Source organism: Rhinoderma darwinii, chromosome 2, assembly GCF_050947455.1.
Source record: "Rhinoderma darwinii isolate aRhiDar2 chromosome 2, aRhiDar2.hap1, whole genome shotgun sequence".
Classification (NCBI taxonomy): Eukaryota; Metazoa; Chordata; class Amphibia; order Anura; family Rhinodermatidae; genus Rhinoderma; species Rhinoderma darwinii.
In genome coordinates, this window is record NC_134688.1 from 232,076,074 (window position 1) to 232,098,806 (window position 22,733).

Sequence of the window (22,733 nt, forward strand, 5' to 3'; positions counted from 1 at the left end):
AGCTGAGGGGCCCCTGTCTCGTCAAATTTGGCTAGATTGGAATGACTCCATATGACAGGGATAGAGAGGGACTTTTATTTGTGGCTAAATATTGCTGGTTTTCTATTTGGATACCTTTTTTTTTTCTCTGTCCCCTCCGGTCAAGGGTGGGGTTATGGGATTATTTATTTGTATTGTATGTATTGATGAGCTGATGATATACAAAATAAAAAGAGAGTTGAAAAAAAAAAAAAAAGAACAACAGAGCTACCGTGTATGGATGCAGAATTTTTGACTATGATTTCTGTGTTTTCTCCAGGTAAAAGATTTTTTGTTTTTTATTTGTCATTTAGGATATTTTCAGATGTGTTTTCCTGTCCTAGTCATGAGTATAGATACTCTATATTTATGTACACATTACCTTCTCTTGTACAAATCCCATACCGTATATATATAATCATGAAAAAAGAAACTTGCAAGGAAATGTATAAAACATTTCAGGAATTAGCGGAGGTTTTCCAAAGTAATATATTTATCTGAGTTGATTAAGAGTTCACATTTATTTCTTTTACAGTCTGGCAGAAGAATATGTCCTGGTTTTTATTCCTGCTCTTCCAGTAAGTGTCTTTGTATCTTTCTATCTTCTTACATATTTCTCTCTTAAATTGTTTTATGACAAATTATGTTGGTTTTGTTTGTCTTAGGGCCCATTCACAGCAGTGTTGTCTTTCTGTTCATCTGCTCCATTCAACTTTTCCGTTAGAGGAAGAGATGAATGGAAAGCCAAGCAAAAAACATCCCTTCCGCTTGCATTACCATTGATTTTAATGTATTTTTTCTCTGGTTTCACTGTGCCTCCATTCCGCTAGATATCCTTTTTTTTCACGGAAATGATTGCGCAGTCAACTACGCTATTGTTTCCCTAAAAACGTAAACCTAGCAAAATAGAGGCAAAATGTAATTGTTTTTTTTCTTCATGGTCGGAAATCACCTGCTTCAGCTGCAACACAGAGCCGTAGAACGGAGTTTAGGGGGCCCCGTTCTAGAGATAGGTGCGGGTCTCAAAGGTGGGACCCGCATCTATCTGACATTTATGACATATCCTGTGGATATATGTATGTATGGTGTATGTGCAGCGTAGGTTCCCACCTTACAGAGGTCGCCTTGTCGTGGCAGGTGGGCTAACACTTTTTGATCAAAATGTGCACTAAGAACCTCCCTATTTGTAGGTAGATTGAGCTTTAGTGCATATCTATTTATATTTAGTGGTTTAGGTGGCATTAGTGTTGCAGGGTGCTGTCGCCATTTTTTTATATCTGCTGTATATCCTGTGGATATGTCATAAATGTCCCTCATGGGAAAACCCCTTTGAATTTTAATTGATATGTTATTCATGTATTTCCCCCATATTACCAAATGTGCTCTGTTGGGTTGTTGATTAATGTATAAATGTTATACGTTATATTAGATGTACCTTGTTATAAGGAAATGTTCACATAGGGCAAATACACTGCATAAAAGTACACAGTATACAGCGTATTCGCCCTGGCAGCTGCATGGAATTCCGGCAGAAAAACTGCACCAAATTGTGGTGCAGTTTTTTCGTCTGGAATGTCTGCTGCAGAAAACAGATGCGAAAAAAACCCAAAAAGGCCTATGCTTACCCTCTGACGTCCTGCAGATCGGCATCCTGGGATGATGTTTCATCCCATGTGACCACTGCAGCCTGTGATTTTATTTTTTCTTGATCCTGGGTGCTTCATTAGCCATTCTCCTTCTGACCTTTTAGCCTTTACCAATCCTTGACCTGATATGTTTTTTAACTACCTGGTTCTGATCTGCTTTATACTGTTTCTTCATGGGTTTGTTCACCTACTACTCTTCCCATCATCTCAGACAAGAAGACTCTCTAATCAATGACTTTCCAATGTTTTAGCTGCCATTCAAATTCAGTTCCTGTGGATTCAACCATCAGTTCATATCCCTCCAATCTGTTATTACTAGAGCCAACATATTCAAAGACGTATTTCTTGCCCCTGCCTTAATATTAATAAAAGTGTACAGAAAAAATAGCAAGGTGTCTGTATCAAACAAAAAACAAAAACGCTAAGGGGGGCTATAGATTATCAGGGGATTTGCCCCTGATGTTTATAATGTCCTTGCAAATTGTAGGAATATGTGAGTTGGAATCCTGACATTTCCAGAACCATTTCTTGAAGATTGTGCTTGACATTTTTATCATGCAGCATTTCTCTTTAATTTTGTGATCTGTTTAAAAATTGTCAATGTACCTAGAAGTTGAACGTTTTAGAAAACTGAATATCTCATCCATCCATATGTGTAGCATAACCATAATTTTGTGTTATTAATTTATAGGCTGCGTTTCTATACCAACTGGAGGCACGATATTTACAAAATCAAGTATGTATTCCAGATAAAAGGATCATGTACAATTCTATATATACAATACTGCGGTGTACATTAAATTATAAATTTTTCTGCATTTTTAAACTATGTTGTGCAACGGCAGGAAAAGCTCTTATTACTCAAGGCAGTCAGTGGTATAGATAGATAGATAGATAGATAGATAGATAGATAGATAGATAGATAGATAGATAGATAGATAGATAGATAGATAGATAGATAGATAGATAGATAGATATGATGGGAAAATATTTATTAAAAAAAAAAGTACATAAATTGCCTCCCACCCGCACATGGTGCCGTAAACAGCCACCTACCCCTTGTCCCATTTGGTAAATGATGTGGTACATATGTGGTATAGAAAATTAATAAGATACATTTCTGATGTTAATTTCTTACAGGGAATTGTAAAAACACAGATCGTTACCAGCATTATATCAAATGGCATAAATGCACTAGTGAATTATATCTTTCTCTTTGTACTGGAACTTGGAGTCATGTAAGTAGATCACTGTTATCAGGAAAGAAAATATTGGCAGTTAGGATTCAATTTGCTATGTAATGTATGATGGGTTAGCATGTTCTTCTCTTTACTAACATATACCTTGGCTTTTAGCTGAAATCTAGTGTGGGATCTGTTGTTAGTGACTTTCCTTTCTGGCTATTAGTAAAAGATGACTTATGTCAGTTCTTTGGCCAAGAACCAGAAAACCCCAAGGGAGACCACTTGGATATCCCGAAACATAACTGCCCTGTGACCTGGCACTAGCTCACTACACTTCTTATTTATGAACTACAAATATTTATTTTACCATGCCCTTCTGGTTGAGAAGGAAGATATCCGGGAATGATAAGTTAAAGTGTATACGGTAATAACATTGTTTGGTTATTTGTTTTTAGAAATTACTGAAATGTGTACATTTGGCCCTTAAAGGATATGTGAACCTTTTGAAGAAGTTTTTTTCACTAAAACTGTGTATTAGGGTGTTTTGAGCAACTTTGTCATTTGTTTTTATTAAAAATTATTTTAACTTTTTCAGATACAGCTTCTATGTATCTATGTTCATAACTTAGATGTGATCGATAACAGGACCTGCTGTCACCGAAGCCGTTAGTCCTGCTGACGTGATGGATTCGAGTTTCAGCGCATGATACAGCTTCTAAGTATCCAGGGAAGCCTCTGACATCACTGTCCATATATGGACAGTGATGTCAGTAGCAGAGCAGTGTCCCATGCAGAGCACTAGTAAAGGCTCTGCTCCGTTACTCCAGCTGTGGGGAAGCCCCTAACATCACTGTCCATATATATGGATAGTGATGTCAGGGGCAACCCCGGAGCCAAAGTCCCGGGCAGAGCCCTACTAGCACTTTGCCTGGGACACTGCTCTGCTCCTGACATCACTATCCATATATGGACAGTGATGTCAGGGGCTTCCCCAGAGACGGAGTCCCTAAGCAGAGACGCTTCTAGCGCTCTGCCTGGGACTCCTTCTCTCCTCCTGACATCACTGTCCAAATGTGAACTGTGATGTTGGGGCTTCCCCAGAGCCGGAGTCCCAGGCAGAGCGCTATGGCTATAGCTACGACCCTGGGATGTCATAAAAGCTCCCGTGGGTGTACTGTGTAGGTGTCCTAATACTTTTGTCAATATTGTGTATATGGCTGTTAGGTTTTACATACCCTGCCTAATTGGAGGATCTGGCTTGGGAAAGCTAAAGGTTTAGCCACTATTTTAAAGAAAATAAAAATAAAAATAAATCACTTTGTATTTTTTGTTTAAGAGATAATTTTAAGAAAATGTGCTTATTTATTTTATTTATTTTTTTACAGAGGATCAGCATGGGCTAACACGATTGCACAGTTTTCTCAAGCTATGATCTTATTTGTATATATTCGCATCAAGAAACTTCATGTAAATACCTGGGGAGGTACTATAGATTTTTAAAGCTTATTGATCAAATAATACATTCAATAAATACGAAATAAACTAGCTTCTTCTCAAATGTAAGTCGAGAAATGTTTTTTTCAAACTTGTGACACAAACATTCCCAAACTTATTATCTGAATAAGGATAATCGCAATTTAAAGACATTATTAAAGATGAGCACGTTTCCTCCATCCACTAAAGAATCAGAAGTACAAAAACAAAAATTGACCACGTCCATGTAGGTGAAAGTAACTTACATCTTTATTGATGCTTCCAACATATAAATGTATCGCTACGTTTCGACCAATGCACGCTCGTTGTCAAGCATGACAAAGACTTGCTTGACAAAGACCCCTGTGTGGGTCGAAAAATAGCCATATGTATTGGAGGCTTCAATAAAGATGTGAGTTACTTTCACCTGCATGGATGTGGTCAATTTTGCTTTTTATACTCTTGGATTTCAGGAGTGGGATTTCTGAACCGGTCACCAAATCGGAGGTCAGCATAGTACCCACTAGCTTACTTTTTTTAGTGTAGGTTTGAGAAGTCTGGCAGAGGGTGGCATACAGTATGGGACTTGCATATTGTTGTTTACAATTGATGGCATGAAAATGGAGAGGAGCTAGCAATATTTGCTGCATGTAGTGTTTGAATGTCCTATAAGTAATGGTTGAACACTATACAGAATAACATAAGTTATAACAGAAATTTCTGCGGTACAAGCAGGATTTGATATATCAATTAAATAATCGTGTTTTACTCTTGAAGGTTGGTCTACAGAATGTTTACGAGATTGGAACTCCTTTGTAGTACTGGCTGTGCCCAGTATGCTTATGGTATGCATAGAATGGTGGACTTATGAAATTGGCAGTCTCCTTGTAGGTGAGTAGAAGGAGCAATAAAAAAAACTAGTACTTGTCAAAGTAACAGAAAGATAATTCTAACAAAGAATGTATAACCCAAAACATATCTCAAGAATCGGGTTTCTCTGCATTATAGGTTATATTTATTTTCATTTCAATATATTTTGTTGCTTTATTTTTACGTTACCATACTGTTTTAATGCAGTTCTGAAGTAGACATATAAATGGTATACAGCATGAATACAATCTGTGAATAGTAGTAAGCACATTTGTACTACGCAGTAGTAATACAATAATAGTATGTTTCTTTAATGTAATACTATATAACCATCCGGATACGCCACACCCTGGCAGATTTTACATTTTGCTGAATATTTGGTGTATTTTACATATTCTTTTTCCTTCTCACACAGTTTCCCTATTGTCTTCTTTACAGGCCTGATAAGTGTGGTGGAACTTGGCGCTCAGTCTGTCATATACCAAGTGGTGACCATAGCATACATGGTATTAATACTATCTATATTAAAAAGTTCCTAAGTACAGAAATGTTGACGCCATGATGTGAATACACCAAAGTAAACTAAATGCTTACAGCCAGCTACTTATACTTTCATATGTTTAATATCAAAATCAGATGCTGCTTAGGGCCTGTTCACATCACCGTTGCCCTTCCGTTGAGTGGTTCCGTCGGAGGTCTCTGCCGGGTTAACCCCTCAACGGAAAGGCAAACGGAAACCTCAGCTTCCGTTTCCCTCCCCATTGAGATCAATGATGACGGAAACTATCTAATGGTTTCTGTCTGTCACCGTTGTGACAGGGTTCCGTTGTTCTTGACAGAACCAATAGTGCAGTCGACTGCGCTATTGATTCCGCCAAAACGATGGAACCCTGTCACAACAGTGACAGACGGAAACCATCAGCTAGGTTTCCGTCACCATTGATCTCAATGGTGAGGGAAACGGAAGCTGAGGTTTCCATTTTCCTTTCCGTTGAGGGGTTAACCCGACGGAAACCTCCGATGGAACCCCTCAACGGAAGGGCAACTGTGATGTGAACACAGCCTAAAATATATATTACATGAAGTGTATGTTGGGTTAAATACCCTACTTGGTTCTAAAAAATTTATTTCAAAACAAGACTATATTCATATGTATTCCAGCAATAACCTAGAATTACATTTTATATATATATATATATATATATATATATACATTTTTCTAAAATACTTCATTAGTAGATGGTGCAGGGTGATTTACTCAGCTAAATGTAACTCATAGATTAGTGCACATTTTTTTCTTTTCTGGGGTCTGAGTAGCTTTGTGTAGCAGGGAGAAATTAATTGAGGGCTAGTCCAGGTGTCTCTTCTTTTTTCCCGGGGACTCCATAGAGTAGGTTTTATATATGTTGGGGTGTTGGTGCTCCTCTTCCACTAATGTGTAGTGTTCTTTCTGCCTGTTAATCATATGTATAAGGACAATATAAAACCCATCGGCAAATAGCACTATATTTTTAGACTTTATGGCAACACTTTGGGTATATTATGATTGTTTGTGGTATATATTTTAATATTATTTATTAAAAGCTATGTTAAAATATTTGTACAGGTTCCATATGGTATAGGTATGGCTACCAGTGTACGAATGGGCAATGCTCTTGGTGCAGGGAATATTGAACAGGCAAAGAGGTCCATGATGCTTGCTTTCCTTATAACAGGTACTTTGCTTGTAAAATAAATGCGTGTGTAAAAAAAAAAAATTGTCCAAGTTCCTTAACGTGTCTGAGGACAACCAAAGGCTTGCCATAGGCAGTCACCTGTCTCATCTTTATCAGATATCTCTATGTACCACCAGGGTGAGTTAATGAAAAATATGGTCATCACTCATCACATGTCAAAAAAATCTACTCGCTGACAATTCATCAAATTAAAACAATGCTAAAAATGTATTTATGCAAATAACACAATGTATTTAAGCATTTATTCTGGTTTTCATAAAATAAATCACCTGAGTTAAAATAAGTGTTTCCTACTTTAGTACACTATGGCATCAGTCAGTGTAAAACTCAATCCATAAGACCCTGACCAGCTTAGGGAGATCAGCGCTGTTTTATGGATTGAGTTTTCAATTTACTGACTGTGCAGGCTGGATAAGTCTAAGACAGTCCAAGAAAGACCTTCTCTCTATAGAACATGAGACTATTCTTGGCAACCCACAAAGTATTCTTTAAAAAGTCTGGATACTTATGAACTGTTTTAATTGTTCCAAGAGAATAATTCCAAGGATATATTCCATAGTCATGAGGGGTGCAGTAATAATTGTGCTTGTAGACAAGAATATGAACCTGAACTGGTAGGTTAATTTTCATATCATATTGGAGTTCCATTTTAATGGACACATATTAAAGCAGTGTGGATCGGGAGCATACACATGGGTGTGGAGGGGTTTACTTACTTTATTTGACAAGCTTTTGTTTTCCGTCTAACATTATTATAGTCCGTATTTGTGGCTGTCATTTTCTTCACATATATTTTTTTTGGGCTAAACACTGATATAGACTCCGCAGAAGAAGAAAAAAACTTTCCAAGATTTTTCAAAATCTGTTCTGGTTTTTAACAAAATACTAATTTAGGGAACACAGACAAAAGGCATACAAAGTCCATACAGAAATACATACACGTAAACATATATACAACAAAGCTTTTGGAGATGGGAAAGACACCACAGTGCCCCCAAAATAGAGGAAAAAAAGAGACACTCTTCTGTTCTATATGGCAGAGCACTCAGCGTACACGACCGTAAATGCCAGATCATTATCCTGTGGAAAACAGCTACACCATATAAATTAGCTTTACCCCAGGGAGTGCACATCAGGTATACGTGTGCCGCCAGTTAGGCATCACTGCTCTAAAATTATGGCATCACCTGTAAGCAGGAAAATGGATTCCATTTCATTTTTCTGAAACTAAAATTAGAATAATAAATTCTAAAATTTGCACAGACAATTCTGCAATTTGGACAAATATTCTATTCATTATGGCACCAAGCTGAGCAGTCCTAATCTTAATGTTAGGTTAAATTTAAATGAATACAATGAAACTGCCGTTTATTTAGACCAGATTTTTCTGTAATGGATTTTTTATATCTCTTATATTCTGTGTATATTCAAGAACCTGGGAAAAATGCTCCTTGCATCGGGCACTCTTATGTGGGTGGTTCAGTAATTCCACAGATCCACCGGATGAATTAAAACATTTTATTTATGAACATACTAAAAAACAATAAAAGTCACTGCTGCAACGCGTTTCAACCTCGTAGTGAGGTCTTCACCAGGCATATAAATTTCAGACAAACAACATCTTAAATAGCTGTGTCATGTTGTTCACGCCCAGGTCAGATAGTCAAGGTGAAAGTTAGTTTTTCCCAGGTACTTGATTCTAAGTGACCACGGCAAAGAAACCCCAATTTTGGAGCTACTAACCATGGGTCTGCTCCGGAGGCTTGCACAGTGTGTCCGAGACTAGGGTGAATTCACCCAACAAGCAATAAAGTCAAGTTGTGCTGATGATCCTGCACAACTATATCAGGTGAGTCTATCAAAACTCACTTTTACACAACTGCCATAGTACGTTATCACATTAGAAGAGCACCGTCTCTCTCCTTGTTTTTTCTTCACATATCGAGCATTCTGTGTATATTGGCCTTTTCTTTGTGAGGACCATGCCTCAAGAACCATTTTTCACTGCAAATTTAGGTGGTCGTCTGATAGAGGTTTTATTGTCGGTCTATTGTTTTTCTTTTGCAGCGGTTTTCATAATTATAGATATAATCCTGCTTGCTGCCTTGAAGAATGTATTTTCATATATATTCACTAGTGATGGGTAAGTGTGACAGTTTGTTAATGTTAAAAACTCATTTTTTTTACTCAAATCCCCTACTCCAAGAGAGCTTTAAAAAAGTGAAAATAAATGTTTTAGGACTTGCGTGACGGTACATTCAGGACATTTTGAATGAGGTGGCACAGTGAATACAGCTACTATATACTGCACTTGCTGAAAATGTAAAACCCAATTCTACCTCACCCACCACTTTACACAATGTTTTCCACTGCCTTGTCTCCCTGAAACTTCTTTCAATTGCACCACAATCTGCTTATCTTATATATATATATATATATATATATATATATATATATATATATATACATGTGTGTGTGTGTGTGTGTGTGTGTGTGTGTGTGTGTGTGTGTGTGTATATATATATATACATGCCACGCCACGCCGCATTGATGCAGTAATTCATGCAAAAGGAGCCCGACCAAGTATTGGGTGCATATACGGTACATACATTTCAGTAGGCCAACATTTCGGTATTAAAAATAATTGTTGAATTGGGCTTATATAATCTAATTTTCTGAGACACCACATTTTGGGTTTTCATTAACTGTTAGCCATAATCTTCAACATTAAAAGAAAAAAATGCTGGAAATAGAACACTGTGTGTAATGAATCTATATAATATATGAGTTTCACTTCTTGAATTGAATTACTGAAATAAATTAACTTTTTGATGATATTTTAAATCATTGAGAAGGACTAGTGTGTGTGTGTGTGTGTGTATGTATATATATATATATATATATATATATATATATATATATATATATATATATATATAACGTTTTCTGCCCCACCCTTGATCTGAGAAAATACCTGTTACATTTCAGGGTCATGTATAAAATGCAGTAATAAGAAACCCAATATCCACAAGACTCCAACTCTTAGTTTTAAACCTGTAAGTAAGCAAGATTGGTCGATATGGCAACCCTCTCTTTGACATGATATGCTATAAAAGTCTAATTTATGGTGTTCCAACTACTGGGACCCCCGCAGAACCAGAGAATAAGGGCAGCCACTCTCTAGGAAAGTGTAGGTGATATGGAAACAGTCGAATGAGCAGTGAATATGTCTTAAAGGCATTGTGTTGCCAGAAAAACATGTTTGTTTTTTTTTAATTAAACATTTAGTGTGTGGGTGATTAAACATTGTTCAAATTTTTTTTATTTTTTTCACGAGTCAGGAAATATTATAAATTAATTCTAATTTATAATACTACCCATTTTTGGTCACTAGATGGAGCTATTCCCAAAATTGCAGCATTGCAACATTGGGTTAAAAGCCCTCGCTCTAGTGAGCTCTCAGCATCCCCCCCTCCTTTATCCTGGCTAGTGCCGGGATAAACGAGGGGTTTGAACGGTGTAACCTCCTACACTGTGTGTCGCCATTTTTGGAGCTAACACACAGTGTAGTAGGTTTACATACAGTAGTAAACACACACAAACACGAACATACATTGAAATCTCTTACCTGCTCCTGCCGCCGCGGCTCCCTCCGGCCCGTCCGCTCCGTTTGCTGCCGCTGGTCCAAGTGCACAAATCCGGAAGCCGCGACCGGAAGTAGTAATATTACTGTCCGGCCGCGACTTCCGGTCCACAGGAAAATGGCGCCGGACGGCGCCAATTTCGAATTGGACTGTGTGGGAGCGGCGCATGCGCAGTTCCCACACAGACGCCGTACACGTAAGTCAATGGGACGGGAGCCGTTCGCAGTCCCTATGGGACTGTGGCTGCCGTATTCCATGTCTGTATGTGTCGTTAATCGACACAGACAGAAATGGAACAAAAAATGGCAGCCCCCATAGGGAAGAAAAAGTGTAAAAATAAGAAAAAGTAAAACACAAACACACAAATGAATATAAACGTTTTTAATAAAGCACTAACATCTTTAACATATAAAAAAATAATTTGTGATGACACTGTTCCTTTAAGTCCTTAAACAGAAAAATCTTTTCTTTTTTTCCTAGAGAAATAGCTGCTCTTGTATCTGACGTTATACCTGTATATCTCGTATTCCACCTATTTGAATGTATTGCTGTAAGTAAATTATAGAATTATTCTTAAATTTCACCTGTTTATCCCTGTAATGACTGAGACCAGGCTGCAGTTCCCTGGATAGCAGAGTGCCAGGGGGGCGCTGTGCAGAGAAAAATAGTGAAGGGGACGCAGCGCCAAATCAACGCTGTGGCCTCTTTAGTGTGGTTTTACACTGGCAGATTCCTGATGGTAAATGAATGTCAATAGACAATATTGCAAGTCAATAGGTGCTCATTTAGCTACAATTACATGGAGCAATCATTGTACACTATGGGGACAAACTATCTCATAGAATTTGCCCAAAAATGACTCAGAACTTAAAGGGTTGATATTATTCTTTTTTTGTGCAGCTTTCACCCGGCGGTTTAAATAAGGTAGCTTTATTGTTTGTGTCGTCACGATCACAGTGATATCATATATGTGTTTTTTTTTTGTTTTGTTTTTTATTAGATAAGACCACCTTTTTATGGAAAAAGTGGTTTTATTTTATTTTACTGTAATATTTTTTTATTTTTTTTTTAATCCCACCAGAGGACTTTACAATGCCATATTTTGATCACTGATATAATGCTTTGGTATACTCAGTATATCTAAGCATTACTGCCTGTCAGTGTAAATCTCACAGGCAATCTATTAGGCCATGCCTCTGGCACGACATAATAGGCATATAGCGGGGGTGGGGAACCTTTTTTCTGCCAAGGGCCATTTGGATATTTATAACACCATTTGCGGGCCATACAAAATTATCAACTTAAAAATTAGCTTGCTATATTTGGTCAAACATTTAATTAACTCATCCCTAATGTGATGGCTGGAACTGCTTCTCTTTGGTGATGCGTGTGATTTTAGCCAGTATTGATGATGTTGTTACTGCGTCGGTCAGTCTGGAGCGCAGTCGACTCTTTGCAATGGTAAGTTTTGAAAAGAACTTGCAGCAGTAAGTTGCTCTGACTTACAGTACTTACTTAAACGGGTTTTCCCATCAGGGACATTTATGACATAACCACAGGATATGTCATAAATGTCAGATAGATGCGGGTCCCACCTCTAGGACCCACACCTAACTCTAGAACGGGGCCCCCTAAACCCCGTTCTACCTCTCTGTGTTCCGGCTGATTTCCGACCATGAAGTAGTAGCATGCGAGCTACGCAGTTTCCGTAACTACTATTCAGTTCTATAGGACTTACAGAAACCGCATAGCTCAGCGAGCTACGCTGTTTTCTCCTTCATGGTCGGAAATCACACGTCAGCCACAACACAAAGAGGTAGAACGGGTTTTAGGGGGCCACGTTCTAGACATAGATCTGGGACCCAGAGGTGGGACCCGCATCTATCTGACATTTATGAGATATCCTTGATGAAAAAAAAACTCTTAAGTCACCTGACCCCACTTCATGCTTTTAGGACAGGTCCTATCCTATGTCTACACTACAGCTAAATTTCGACATTTAGGCCTCAGCTAAGTTTCTAAATTTTAGGTCAGGAGCAGGAGGGCAGATGGAGCCAAGTACTGTCATTCACCACTAATGAATGAGGATGCGGCGGTCTGAGTGAGGAGTTCAGTGCGTGACTGCCCGGGAGTGGACCAGTCCAGTCACCTGATCTCACGTCACTGACTCAGGTCAGGTGACAGGACTGGTCCACTCCCGAGGCAGCACGAACCGGCCTCACTCAGACCGCCGCCATACTTGGCTCTGTCCACCCTTCTCCTGCTCCTAAATGTGAGTGAGTACGGCAGACGGAGCCAAGCAGCGAATGAATCGGCGGCAGCGTGGTCTGAGTGAGGTCGGGCAGGACAAAATGATCTCGCAGGCACCCAGGCTGCCATTGCAACCCGTCAGCGGCTGGCGATCTGATTTGCGGGCCGCAAATGGATGACAGAGAGAACCCCCTTCTTCTGCCTAACCACTTAAATGCTGTGGTCGCTATTGACCGGAATTTAAGCGGTTAAACAGCCGGGATTGAAGACTTCTCTAATCCATGCAATTGCAGCCAGAGCCCGGCTGTCAGTCACAGCCAGGCTACTGAAGTGATCATGGGGGCATAACTTGTGTGCTCACACGACCACCATCACGGACATGCACTTTAGAATGCGCAAAGAGAAGCCTGCCCAAGAGTGTGTACGTGATTATGCGTTAAGGATGATACAATGTGGACGTTGTTAAATTGATCAATACAGTAATGCAATCTATCTCTACAGTGTGTTTCTAGTGGAGTATTAAGAGGGATAGGACGGCAGAAGATTGGTGCCATTATATTTGCTATTGGCTATTACATGCTTGGACTACCAGTTGCTGCTGCTTTTATGTTTGCAGCCAAACAAGGCATTAAAGGTAAGTCTATAGAGCTGTTTATTTGAAAGGAATGTAGACTGTTGGGCATAAAATAAGGGTTGTTTGGTATTGATACGAACAGTGGCGTAACTATAGGGGTCGCAGTGGTCGAAATTGGGCCCGTAGCCCCGCACCACATCAATGAAAAGTTACTATAGTAACTGGGGCCTATGTAATAAACTACACGGGCCCCTGTTACTATAGTAAGTGACAGTACTTACATTCCTCCTTCCGGAGCGCAGGGGCTGTCCTGACGTCACAGCGCTGTGCGCTGCGCACAACATCCCGACCCTGGATGGAATCAGGACCTCCCCTGCGGCCGAAGAGGATGGTAAGTTTAATACCACTGTCTGCGGAGGCTGATGGCTCGTGGTCCGACCCCTTAGACCCCCGCCAATCAGCTGTTTTGAAGGGGGTGCATCGCGCATACCGGTCACTTTCTTACACTGTATCACAGACACGGACGTGTCAACGATTCACAGTGTGAGTAAGTAAGGGAAATGAAGGGGAAGCAGCGCTTGTACAAGCACTGCACTCCCTTCAAAACAGGTGATTGGCAGGGGTCCCAAGAGTCGGACCACAACCCATCAGCTATTGATGGCCTATCCTGAGTATCGGCCATCAATGTTTAGGGACTGGACAACCACCTTTAAAGCCTACCATGTGGTAGACTTAGATACAGAGCCCCAGCAGACAGTAATCTTATACTGTATAAGATTACTGTCTGCTAGACCCTGTATCTAAGTCTACCTTAGGCTTAGATACAGGGTCCAACAAACAGTATCACACATGCACTTGGGCCCTGTATCTAAGCCTACCATATGTGTGAGGCCCCATGCACACGACCGTAAAACCGCGGACCGTGCCACGGTCCGCGGTTTTACGGACCCATTCGGTTCTATTGGTTGCGGACACCTTTCCGTAGAGCTACGGATGGGTGTCCGTGCCGGGAATTATGGAGCATGTCTGTTTTTTCGTGTTTTACGGGCCGTGGTCCTATACTTTGTATAGGAGCACAGTTCGAAAATGCGGGTGGCCGTCGGCGGTGATTACGGGGACGGTCGTGTGCATGAGGCCTCAGGCTGTGTTCACATCAGCGTTGCCCTTCCGTTGAGGGGTTCCGTCTGAGGTTTCTGTCAGGTAATCCCTCAATGGAACGGCAAACTAAAACCTCAGCTTCCGTTTCCCTCACCATTGATCTCCATGGTGACGGAAACATTGCTAAAGGTTTACGTTTGTCACTGTTGTGACAGGGTTCCGTTGTTCTTCACGCAACCAATAGCACAGTCGACTGAGCTATTGATTCCGTCAACACAACGGAACCCCTGTCAACGGTGACAAACGGAAAACTTTAGCAACGTTTCCTTCACCATGGAGATTAATGGAAGTGCCTTTCCGTTGAGGGGGTTATCCGACGGAAACCTCAGACGGAAGGGCAACGGTGATGTGAACAGGCCCTTACTAATGTTTTATTTTTGTGTTTGTGTTTTTTTTAATGGTTCGGTCGTTGATCATGTTTTTTTTATTATCGATAAAATGGTTAATGTGGGTTGTGTGGGGGTTTTTTATTTCAATAAACCTGTTTTTTATGTCTGTATTTTTTTAAACTTTATTACTACTGCCTTATTAATAGCTACTGGCTGATTGACAGCGTCCATTACTAAGGCGGGGCTTAGTGTTAACCGGTGCAGAGGCTAACACTAACCCCCGTTATTACCCCAGCACCCACCGCCACCAGGGGTGCCGGTAAGAGCCGGGTATGATCCAGTACCTGACCATCTGTAGTGATGGTCAGACACTGGAGCGGCCGCATTCTGTTATTACTAGGCTGGGAAAGGCCAAACAGTGGCTCTTACCACCCTGGTAATGCTAGGCTGCTGCTGTGTTGTATCTGGCTGGTCATAAAAAATGGGAAGGACCCCACGTCATTTAAAAAAATAATAATAATAATAATAATAATTGGAAAGCGATGTGGGGTTCCCACATTTTTATAGCCAGATACAACACAGCAGCAGCAGGCTAGCATTACCAGGGTGGGAAGGGCCACTGTTTTTGGGCTTTCCCAGCCTAATAATACCAGCGTGCAGCCGCGCCAGTGCCCAGCCATCACTACAGATGGTTGGGTACTGGATCGTACGCGGCTCTTCCCGGTACACCTGGTGGTGGTGGGCACCGGGGTAATAATGGGGGTTAGTGTTATCCTCTTCATGTCTAACATTAAGCCTCGCCTTAGTAATGGACGTGGTCAATCAGCCAGCGGCCATTACTAAGGTGGTAGTAATAAAGTTTAGAAAAATACAAAGACATAGGAAAAATATTTTATTCAAATAAAAATCCCACAAAACCCTTGTTATCCATTTTATTGAGAATAAAAAAAACATCCGTCATTGAAGTAGTCCAACAACCGAACTCACAAAAACACAAACACACAAAAATAATTAGTAACACATAAAAAAGCTAAACATTTCTTATTCTTGCCTCTCCTGGGTCCAGCGCTGGAGCCGCAATGTCAGCGAGATGGGCCCTATATCTAATCCTATCATGTGTGATACTGTCTGCTGAGCTACTGCATGTTAAATGTCAAATGCATGTTAATTCCCTCTCCTTACATAGATATCAGTGGGCAGGTGCACATAATTAAGCTCCTCCCAGACTGGGAAAATGATACTTCCAGTTAGAAACGATGCGTCAAGGAGTTTGACTGACACATAAATTAGGTATTTATTCATGTTAATATTGTCTAAGACTTATCTTCACTAGAGTCCTACTGGGGGTAGTCCTCATTGCTAAAGGGGTTTTCCCATCTTGGACATTTATGGCATATCCACAGGATATGCCATAAATGGCCGATAGATGTGGGTCCCTCTTGTACCCTCACGTATCTTTAGAACAAGGCGCCCTAATCCCTGTTCTACCTTGCTCGGCTCTTTCTGCCTCCTGACCTCTTCCTAATTAGGTGGTCATGGGTTACAGAAATAGCCGAGCTTGCTGAGCTATGCAGTTTCCGTAACTCCCATAGAAGTGAATGGAAGTTATGGAAACAGCGTAGCTCGCCATGGTACGCTGTTTCCGTAATTACAATTCCCTTCTATGGGAGTTACAGGAACAGTGTAGCTCAGCTGTTTCCGTAACTCCCAGGATGTGGAGGGGAGGCAGCGGGAGCCGAGAAAGGTAGGACCGGGTTTAGGGGCTCCAATTTTAAAGATAGACGCGGGACCCAGAGGTGGGACCCGCATCTATCGGACATTAATGGCATATCTTGTGTATATGCCATAAATGTCCAAGATGGGAAAACCCCTTTAAATGATGTGATGCCGTTTGGGTATATTTCCCATACTGACTGCGAAGTGGCCCAGGACAGTACTACTGTATTGTTATGGCAATACATTGTATATGCAATACAAATATATTGTTATGGCACAGGCTTTTGCTGCAGCCCAGTAGGGGATACCAGGATATCTCTGTAACAGCACCATTCAGGTTTTGGGGGCTTGTAGTGCTTCATGACTAACTAAAAGTTGAACTTCATTTTTTTTGCCTGGAGTGACCCTTTAAACCTTCTTCTCGAACAGACACAATTTTTATGTCTAGAAAATCCTGAATACCTTTTTGGCATTAGATGAACCAGAAAATCTATTGTGTGCAGGGCCAGATTTACTTTTAGGCACAGTCGGCCTGTGCCTAGAGACAGCCTGGGGGGAAGGGTACTTTCTGAAGGGAATTTTTACATATAAATACACTAAACAATGTGTACTTATATGTAAATTATGTATGCACTGCAATGTTCTGCATTATTTTGTAAGAGCAGACAAACACTTTTGAAGCCAGAGATAACTTAAAGAAGAACTCCAGTGAATTATTATCCCCCCCCCCATCCTGTTTAAACATGTGGTGAAATATAGTGAAATGTTGCCTTGATGTGAGTCTCATAGACTTTCATTGAGAGTCTGACCTCCGGTTTCTGGAGGATTCAGAGAGTCAGAATAAAGATCACATGGTCCCCAGGCGTCCCGCAATGGAGTGGCTACAGGTAAAATAGACAACCAGGTAAATTGATAACATTCCACTACATTTCAACACATGTTAAAATGGGGAGATGAAAAACAAAACTCATTGGAGTGCTTCTTAAAGTCGAGGCCTACTATGGGTGCCAGATAATTCTGTGCCTACAGGCTCCTGAGATGCGGTACGAATTGTGTGTACTCTGATAAAACCTGCTATCCTTGTTTTATCTGCTCCACTATCATGAGCAAATGAGAGGATTTGGACAGGGTTAAATCCCAAGATCAGGAGCAGTTGCCAGGATTCAGACCACTCGAGTGGAATTAAGTGGATTATCTCTGCAAGAAGATGATAGAAAGCCATAAAAAAGTATGTGGACACGTGGTTTTAAAAGTTCTACCAAACACTGGTACTCGTTTGGTAGGCAAAATTGGGCTGACAGATTTCCATTAAACCTTTAAAAACAGCTATGCCGATGGCTATGTAGAGTGGGTAGATAACCATGTCTTTTCACATAAAGGTCTTTGGTATGGAATGATTCTCTGTGGAGTGTTTCTGTCTGCGTTTTTCGCCATCTACCTCTTTAGAGTGAGCTGGAAAGATATTGGATTTGAAGTAAGTGTCCATTTTTATTTTAAAAATTCTTAAAGCTGACAAATTTAGATTATTAATAAAAAAAATGTTTTTTTTCAAAGACAAAATTGATTTTCACTGATTGCCTTGAAGAAGGTTTATCACATTAATGCTTTTGTGTCTCTATCTCCACTTGCAAAACCACTATAATAATCATGAGTAATAACCATCAAATACCATGAAGTTAAACACTTACTATATCAGTGATCAGGGGCATTGCTAGGATATAGAAAAAGATCAGGGGCACAAGCCCCAAAAATATGTTTCGCCCCCCACAAAAAAATATATATTGAAGACCGCATAGCTATAAAACAACTTTTAGAGCACGATAGGCTTAGATACACCATCTTATTAGTACACTGTCGCTGAATATTACTTTAAAGGAAACCTTTACCCATAGATTCATCAGCCTTGCCCACAAATAATTTTTCCCAGAATCGAAGCAGCACATCACTCACTCGAGCGCTTCTGCAGCTTCATTTTAACGAACGGTGGGGGTCTCCGTGCTCTGACCCCACCGATCAAAACTTCTGTCATGTCACTATGACATCACAAGAAAATTTCTGACAGCATCTATGTGGAAAAAAAATTGTTTTTGCCTGCACGCGGCATTTGGGTCCATGTTAATAAACTCCTTTTTTTGCCACATGGATGTCGTCACAATTTTTTTTTGCTGCGCACGTAAGGATCGAAAATTTTGGATGTTTTGGAAGCTGTTGAATTTTTGCATCCTTTTGAATTTTTCAAGTGAGTGCTGTAGGCAACCAATACTCTTTACATGTCACTTTGACATATCAAAAGTTTTTTGAAAGTTTAGTTATCCTTTAATATGCCTAATATTCATAGACAATGTTATAGTATTAATTTGTGACATAAAAATGAATATGACATAATTTGACAAATAAACCATATAAGTTAAACTAGTTAAATACATAATGTACACTGTTATTTTTTAGGCTCAAGAACGAGCAGGAATGACTTGCAAAGAGACCATTTCTAAAGGTACTTATCTAAAAAAAAGATAATTTTTTTTGGGCATAAATGCCAAATACCTGCACCTATTCAAAAACCTCTACTAAGGACTCATGCATGTGACCATGTGCATTTCTACAGTGCACAGAACTATGTTATGGCTATATAGTTCCTTGTGGGGTCATGCATATTAGACCCAGGTATGACAATCAATGAAGCCTGCATTGCACATGTATTGTCATGTGAAAATACATTGGTATGTGCTCCCCTATTGAAATTAATTAGCATCGTATTCGAGATTTAAGAGCCACAGATCCTAAATGAAGCCTAAGATGACTCCTATTACCTTTTAGGCCTATTCTATGTATTCATTTGTTGTATAATATGTGTCTTTTTTGAATCCTGCACTGTTTGTGTTATGATCCATTTTGCGCATTTACTAAAAATTGTGTTTGTATTTGTAGTAGCAAATAATGAATCTGACATTAAGTTATCAGAGCTGTCTGCTCAGAAGACTGGCATACCACAGCTGCCCCACCACGAAGAACCAGGAACCTCCAAAAATCTTTTATCAATGAAAGAAGTGATTGTGCTACGTGGACTCACTCTGGCTCTAGCCATTGCTGTTCTATTAACAGGAATTTTGGTTAAAGTATGGACATCTTACTAGAGGAAGACTCTTTAGGGCTCGTAAAAACTAGTGATGCATTTTAATTTAGCAGAACAATTGTTTAGCATGTTTTTCTGAAGACAGATTTTGTACGAAGAAGCTGTACAAAAAGTTGATACAGTAAAGTATTTTCTCTAAGTTTAATGTTTTCTCTTTGTTTAATATTTGTACAAACCCACCTTATGTATGTAGCTCAAGTCCATCTATCTGCAAGTGTGCCTAAAATACCCTCATCTGCATTAAAAGGGACACCCAGACATAAGCCTAAACCTAAGAAAATGTTTGCAGTAAGCACATTGATTTAATAGTCCATGTTTTCACTGCAGGGATGGAGCATATCGGAAGAAACTTTTAGCTATTTTTATCATTTTATGAAACGACATACACATTATTGAAGGCATATTCCCAACAAAAAAAGAAAATCTGCAGTCCCTGGAGGTTATGTATTTTGCTTTTTCCAGGCAGTGCTTCATTCATCCATTCAACCTAGGCTCAATGGCGACACTTGATCATCCACGAGTCATGGTAAAATTCTGGCATTACTGCAGCCTGTGCTCAACCTCAATGTTTCCCTATGGGGGAAAAGGTGCATGACAATTGCAAAAATTCCGACATGGTAGGAATTCTTGTGATTGTCATGAGTTGCCCACAACCTTTTCCCCCTCATAGGAAACATGTGAGTCACAGAAGTGGAGGGATTTCATGGCTACCAATTATGACCTAGGGCTCCAGCCTACTAGATGAATAAAGCACAGAGATAACACTATTTTGTTTCTTCCCGATTAAGCTTTGATTAGAGACCAGTGTGGTCTAAAGGAATTAAAGAGGTTAAACGCTTTAGGAAAATCTTCAGCAGTGCATTGCAAGGGTCAGTCCACACGTTGCGTAAATACTGCGATTTTTACGCAACGGAAAATTCGCTTCAAATACAGTCGCAGCAAAGTAGATGAGATAAAATAAATCTCATCCACACGCTGCGTAAATACTGGGCGGAAAAAAACGCTCAGAAATTTACCTTCGATGCGGAATTTTATTCCACAGCATGTCAATTGTATTTGAGTAAACGCTGCTTATTTGTTGCGGGTTTTCCCCATTGAATACAATAGAGAGATCAATCCCGCAACAAATAGTAGTTGCCTTTTTGCAGTGGGATCGCAGCGATTCCGCCGCAAAAAAACGCAATTCAGAAGAAAATATAAAAAACTCATACTTACCCAGAAGTCTGCATTCGTTCCTCCCTCCAGCGCAGCCTCCTGGGATAACATTTCATCCCATGTGACCGCCACAGCCAATCACAGGCTGTGAGGCCAGCCTGTATGACGTCAGAGGTCTGGTCTCCTGGGATGATGCTTCATCCCATGTGACCGCCGCTGCAGCTAATCACAGGCTGCAGCAGTCTCCTGGGATGAAATGTCATCCCAGGAGGCCAGCCTGCTAGCAGACCGGTGAGGGTATGTTCACACGGCAAACGAAAAAAGGGCTGTTAAATACGGAGCTGTTTTCAAGGCAAAACCGCCTTTGATTTTCAGCCCTTTTTTATGCATCAAGCATTTTTGAGACAATGAAAAATCGGCTCCAAAAAGATGACATGCGCTTCTTTTTTTATGGGCCGTTTTTCCCATTTAAATCAATGGGCAGATGTTTAGAGGCGTTCGGCCTTCGTATTTTCAGCCATTTTTCGGGGCGTTTAAACATACACTCAGTGTTGCAGTTTTTTGCAGCGGACATTCCGGGCGAAAAACTGCACCATGCTTCTTTGCCCGGAATTCCCTGCGGCGCACAGAGGGGCTACACTGCATGCTATTATGCAGCGCATTCGCCCCGTGTGAACACAGCCTAAACAGCATTCTAATAAACGTTCGAATGTTTTTATGCAAAGTTCTGTGCCGCTTTCATGCGCTCATAAGCCACCCACCCTTGTTATGACAGCTGTATCTTTCAGGAAGCCCGCTGCTCCCGTCCATAATATAGCCGCAGATGGAAGAACATGTGACCAGACACATCACTCTGCATCTTCCATTGTAACGCAGTGTCCAAGAATCTAGCGCAGGTGCAGCAACTGTGGCTTTATTATGGATAGGCTTGAAAATAGCAGATAACTTCAGATAAAAACATATCAGTAAACTTATATATAATCATGTTTACAATGCATTACTATAGATTTTCCTAAAGTGAATATACCCATTAACCACTTAATGCTGTGGTCACTTTTGACCTTCCTGTCAGAGCCTTATTTTTCAAATCTGACGTGTCACTTTATTTGGTAATAACTTTGGAATACTTTTACCTATCCAAGCAATTCTGAGATTGTTTTCTCGTGAAATATTGTACTTTGTTAGTGAAAAAATTTTAGTAGATAAATTCAATATTTATTTGTGAAAAACACCAAAATTTTGAGAAAATGTGCAAAAAATTGAATTTTTCTAAATTTAAATATATCTGCTTGTAAAACAGATTGTAATACCACACAAAATAGTTACTAGTTAACATTTCCCACATGTCTACGTTCCTTGCATCATTTTTTTAACTTCCTTTTATTTTTCTAGGACGTTACAAGGCTTAGAACTTTAGCAGCAATTTCTCACATTTTCAAGAAAATTTCAAAAGGCTATTTTTACAGGGGCCAGTTCAGTTGTGAAGTTGCTTTGAGGGCCTTATATATTAGAAGTCCCCCCATAAATCACACCATTTTAAAAACTGCACCCTCAAAGTATTAAAAACAACATTTAGAAAGTTTCTTAACCCTTTAGGTGTTTCACAAGAATTAAAGCAAAGTAGAGGTTAAATTTCCAAATTTCCTATTTTTTGCAGAAATTCATTTTTACTTAATTTTTTTTCTGTGTCACAGAAGGTTTTACAAGAAAAACACAACTCACTATTTATTTCCCAGATTCTGCAGTTTTTAGAACTATTCCACACCTTTCCCTAGTGTGCTAAGCTAGTGTGCTAGTGTGCTAATGTACTGAAGCACAGGCCTCAGAAGCAAAGCTCACCTAGTGGA

General features: G+C 39.9%; 1 protein-coding gene across 1 annotated transcript in view; it reads left to right on the forward strand.

Moving 5' to 3' along the window:
- LOC142741795 (multidrug and toxin extrusion protein 1-like) overlaps positions 1-19,876 on the forward strand; it is a 42,392-nt gene extending 22,516 nt beyond the window's left edge. The window contains exons 5-17 of the mRNA XM_075851128.1: positions 554-596; positions 2,356-2,400; positions 2,805-2,902; positions 4,234-4,331; positions 5,099-5,212; positions 5,630-5,697; positions 6,798-6,906; positions 8,995-9,070; positions 11,052-11,121; positions 13,323-13,455; positions 17,978-18,072; positions 19,047-19,092; positions 19,527-19,876. Coding sequence (XP_075707243.1) covers positions 554-596; positions 2,356-2,400; positions 2,805-2,902; positions 4,234-4,331; positions 5,099-5,212; positions 5,630-5,697; positions 6,798-6,906; positions 8,995-9,070; positions 11,052-11,121; positions 13,323-13,455; positions 17,978-18,072; positions 19,047-19,092; positions 19,527-19,732 — 1,201 coding nt within the window. The 3' untranslated portion in view covers positions 19,733-19,876. The remainder of the gene's footprint in view (positions 1-553; positions 597-2,355; positions 2,401-2,804; positions 2,903-4,233; positions 4,332-5,098; positions 5,213-5,629; positions 5,698-6,797; positions 6,907-8,994; positions 9,071-11,051; positions 11,122-13,322; positions 13,456-17,977; positions 18,073-19,046; positions 19,093-19,526) is intronic.
- The last annotated feature ends 2,857 nt before the right edge of the window (positions 19,877-22,733 follow it).